The sequence below is a fragment of the Cebus imitator genome, unplaced genomic scaffold (assembly GCF_001604975.1).
Source record: "Cebus imitator isolate Cc_AM_T3 unplaced genomic scaffold, Cebus_imitator-1.0 Scaffold778, whole genome shotgun sequence".
NCBI classification, from domain to species: domain Eukaryota; kingdom Metazoa; phylum Chordata; class Mammalia; order Primates; family Cebidae; genus Cebus; species Cebus imitator.
Genome location: NW_016108093.1, coordinates 35,249 through 39,845, shown reverse-complemented (window position 1 = coordinate 39,845; position 4,597 = coordinate 35,249). Strand labels below are relative to the sequence as shown.

Genomic DNA, 4,597 nt, shown 5'->3' with positions numbered 1-4,597 from the left:
AAAAAAAAAAAAAATTAAAAATAATAGGGATCTTTCTGCAACTTGCTTTCTGTGTTCAGTATTACCTTTTGAGCTTTCTCTATGCTGATACTTTAGATTTAGATCATTTATTTTAACTGTTGTAGTAGCATTCCAACATATGAGTGTCATCGTTCATTTACCATACTTCTATTGGTGGATATTTGGTGATTTCTAATATTTTGTTGCCATTCTTGTACATGTTAAAATTTGCCCTGATTTCTCTGTGGTATAAGTGGAATAGGTAGTAAGGTGTGTGTGTGTGTGTGTGTGTGTGTGTGTGTGTGTGTGTGTACACATGCACATGTGTTTATTGTTTTTGAGACAAGATCTTACTTTGTCACCTAGGCTAGAGTGCAGTGTTGTGTACATGGCTCACTGCAACCCTAACCTACTAGGCTCAAGCAATCCTCCTGCCTCAGTCCCCGAAGTAGCTGGGACTATAGGTGTGTGCCACCACACCTGGCTAATTTTTTGTATTTTTTTGTGGAGATGGGGTTTTGCCATGTTGCCCAGGCTGTATATTTTCAATATTACTAGATGTATTACCTCTTATCCGTCACAAGTGGAATCAATTTGCCATGTATAAGAGTTTCACATCCATGTAAGTGAAAATTGCTTTATAATATTCTCATATTTTATCCTTCTTTGCTTTTGGCATCAAGGTCATATAAGCATTCTCTTGCTATTTTATTTTGGTTACTAAGTGCCAGGTATAGCTTTTCCCATAATTTTATTTTCAAATTTCTCTCTCATTTTGCCCTAATTGTCTTTTGAAAACATGGAGTTGATTTTTCTAAAATGCAATTTAATGTGGCTGGCATTTAACTAATATGGTTAATATATATTTATTGTGAAATTGCCATATTTGTATTTCTTCTTTTAGTGTATTTCCTACATAGCCTGCTTTTTCACTATCTCTTTTTTCTTGCCTTTGCTGGATTTTCTTTACCCCTGGTCTTTTTCCCCTTTAGTCATTATCCTTCTGAATAACTGAAGTATCAAGCATTTTTCTTAGCCAGGTTTCGTGTATGGCAAAATCTTTGTCTTTTCTTGTCCAAAAATGTCTTTATTTTGTCATCTTTCTTTATGATAATTTATCTGGGTATAGAGTTCTAAGATGAAAGCTTGTCTCAGGACATTGAAGATACTGTTCTTTAATATTCTGGCTTTTTTGAAGAAGTCTGATATTGATATAATTATTTCTTTATAGGGGATATTTTTATTTATTCATGGTAGTTTACAACATTTTCTTTCTGACTTGAAAGTCTTGTGGTTGTACTGAACTTTGTCTAAGTGCAGACTTGCTTTTATTTACCATACTCAAGGACTTTGGACGTTCAGTGGTAGGATACTTGCCTTTCTTCCATTTTAGAAAAGAATCAATTTTTGTCTCTTTAAATATTGCCTAGGTCAAGGGTCCCCAAGACCGCTTCCATACTCATATATTCTCTAGAGAAACTCATGGGACTCAGCATATAGTTGTAATCATGGGTAAGATTTATTACAGTGATGTAATGATAAACAATTGGATTATAAGGGAAAAGGGCACAGACAGAATCTGGAGGCATCCATGTGCAGGCTTCCTTATGCTGTCTGCCTATCATGAACACAGAGCACACTCTAACTCCAGTATCAAAGGTGCACCAACATGTGTGATGTTTATGCCAAGGGAAGCCTATTAGATGACTCAGTGATTTCCCAAGATCTGTCATCTAACTTATTAAATCTGTCTTATCTGTGGCTAGTCTACTGTTCAGCCTATTTAGAGTTTTTTTTTTAATAATGCCTACTTTAAAAATACTCATCTGTCTTTTTTCAAAATTTCCTGCTATTTCCTTCATAGTCTAGTTCTTATCTTTGTACATTTGAAATATACTTATTTTAAAGCTCACATTGTTCTATTATCTACAGTTCTAAGAATGGGAGTATATTTAAATGTATCTGTTGATTCTCTCTAATAATGGATCAGTTCCTTGTAAGGTTTTAAATTTTCTACTCTGAACTCTTCAGTGAGAGTTGGTTTTCTGTAGAAGTTCTGTGATGTCCTCAACTATAAAAATATGAGAGAGAGAGAGAGTGTGTGTGCGTGTATGTGTGTATCTTTTGGAAAGGTTGCCACTGCTATGAACCTACCAATGAGAAGACCAGCTTTTATGTTAATTTTTCAGTTTATAGGCTCTGTACTAGTAATCATTTGGATTTAGTTACAGAATTAGGCTTTTGATGTCTTATATATAACATCCTCCTTGCCAGTTTCTTTGGCTAGTAGGGAATCTTTCTAGTTCCTGTTTAACAAGCATGGAAGCCCTTGTAATTCTAGCTTTAAGCCAAAATTACACTCTGACTTTCCTGAATACCTAAACATTTGTGCCCTATGGTCCCCTTCAAATCCTCAAGCTGTTCTGTTCACCCTGTCACTTTAAATTCCCACTTCATTTTGACACCCAATACATTTCTCTTCTTGATTTTGAGCTTGGGACATGGGGAGGGTCCTCCATCCATATCCAGCAGGAGTCCACTGCTTTGGCATTTAGGGATTAAAGTTATTTCATAAATTATAGTGGGAAGACAAGTTTGATGATTCATCGCATTTTCTTTTAGAAGTCTGGCAAGTTGACAAGCAGATAGATTGCTACAAGGAAAGCCAAGACAAACTTCCGTGGCAAGCTGCATTCACAGGCAAAGAAACACTGAAGGATGAAAGTGGTCAAGTATGTAAAATATGTAGAAAAAGCATTTTTCTCAGCACAGACTTTGTTTCTGTAAAACAAAGGCTCCCTAAATATTACTCATGGGAAGGGTGTTCAAAACATAATTTAAACTTTCTTAGTCAAAATAGAAGCTATGTAAGAAAGAAAGATGATGGATGTAAGGCATATTGGAAAGTATGCCTCCATTCTAACCTTCATAAAGCTCAACCTGTGGAGAAATTTTTTGACCCTAATCAACAAGGGAAAGCCCTCCACCAAAAGCAAGCCCTTCAGAAAAGTCAGAGAAGTCAAACTGGGGAGACACTCTACAGATGTACTCAGTGTGGAAAAGGGTTTATCCAGAAAGCAAACTTAGTTGTACATCAAAGAACTCACACTGGAGAGAAACCTTATGAATGCTGTGAATGTGCAAAAGCCTTCAGCCAGAAGTCAACCCTCATAGCACACCAGAGAACTCACACAGGGGAGAAGCCCTATGAATGTAATGAATGTGGAAAAGCCTTTATTCAGAAGTCAACTCTGATTAAACATCAACGAACTCATACGGGAGAGAAACCATTTGTATGTGCCAAATGTCCAAAAGCCTTTAAAAGTTCATATCATCTTATTAGACATGAAAAAACACACATTAGACAAGCATTTTATAAAGGTATTAAATGTACTACATCTGGCCTTATATATCAAAGGATTCACCCAAGTGAGAAACCTGAGTGCAGTAAACTTGGGAAAACCTCTGATGAGAAGCCTAGTCCCACTAAACATCAGATAACTCACACAAAAGAGAAAATTTATGAGTGTAGTAAATGTGGGAAAAGCTTCAGAGGTAAGTCACACCTCTCTGTTCATCAGAGAATTCATACAGGAGAGAAACCCTATGAATGTAGTATATGTGGGAAGACTTTCAGTGGAAAGTCACACCTCTCTGTCCATCATAGAACTCATACAGGAGAGAAACCTTATGAATGCAGAAGATGTGGGAAAGCCTTTGGGGAGAAGTCAACCCTTACTGTACATCAGAGAATCCATACAGGAGAGAAACCCTACAAATGCAACGAATGTGGGAAAGCCTTCAGTGAGAAGTCACCACTGATTAAACATCAGAGAATTCATACAGGAGAGAGACCATATGAATGCAGTGACTGTGAAAAAGCCTTCAGTAGGAAGTCAACTCTCATTAAACATCAGAGAATTCATACAGGAGAAAAACCTTATAAATGTAGTGAATGTGGGAAGGCCTTCAGTGTGAAATCAACTCTCATTGTGCATCACAGAACTCATACAGGAGAGAAACCTTATGAATGCAGAGACTGTGGGAAAGCATTCAGTGGGAAGTCAACTCTCATTAAACATCAGAGAAGTCACACAGGTGATAAAAACCTATAAGTATACTTGAGAGTGGGATAATTATACTAGTAATTATACCTCATTACATGTTAAATAATTCATCATGGGGAGTAATCTTATAAATGTCAAGAATGTTGGAAACTCTTCATATATTAATATTCATTTAACTTAATAAAAGGTACAGAAGTATAATTCCAGAGGCATCAATAAATGTGATCAATTTTTTCATCCAGAATTCTTCACCCAGGAGTGAAAATCTGTATCTCAAATAATTTGAAAGGGTCCAAACTGAGTGTAGTGATGTGGGAAAGCCTTCAGAAAGAATGTAAATGGCACTGTTTATCAGAGTATTTATACTGAGAAAAACTAAGAATTTAGTGAGCCATGGGGTGTGGTAGGTAGCTCACACCTGTAATTCCAGCACTTTTGGGAGGCCAAGGTGGGCAGATCACTTGAGCTCACAAGTTTGAGACCAGCCTGGGCAACATGGTAAAACTGTCTCTACAAAAAATACAAAAGTT

The 4,597-nt window shown here is 36.6% G+C and overlaps 1 protein-coding gene across 4 annotated transcripts in view; it reads left to right on the top strand.

Moving 5' to 3' along the window:
- Positions 1 to 4,268, top strand: part of ZNF674 (zinc finger protein 674) — a 25,577-nt gene extending 21,309 nt beyond the window's left edge. For all 4 annotated transcript variants that reach the window (XM_017519833.2, XM_017519830.2, XM_037735319.1 and 1 more), the window contains one exon: positions 2,623 to 4,268. In XM_017519833.2, coding sequence (XP_017375322.2) covers positions 2,623 to 4,115 — 1,493 coding nt within the window. In that variant the 3' untranslated portion in view covers positions 4,116 to 4,268. The remainder of the gene's footprint in view (positions 1 to 2,622) is intronic.
- The last annotated feature ends 329 nt before the right edge of the window (positions 4,269 to 4,597 follow it).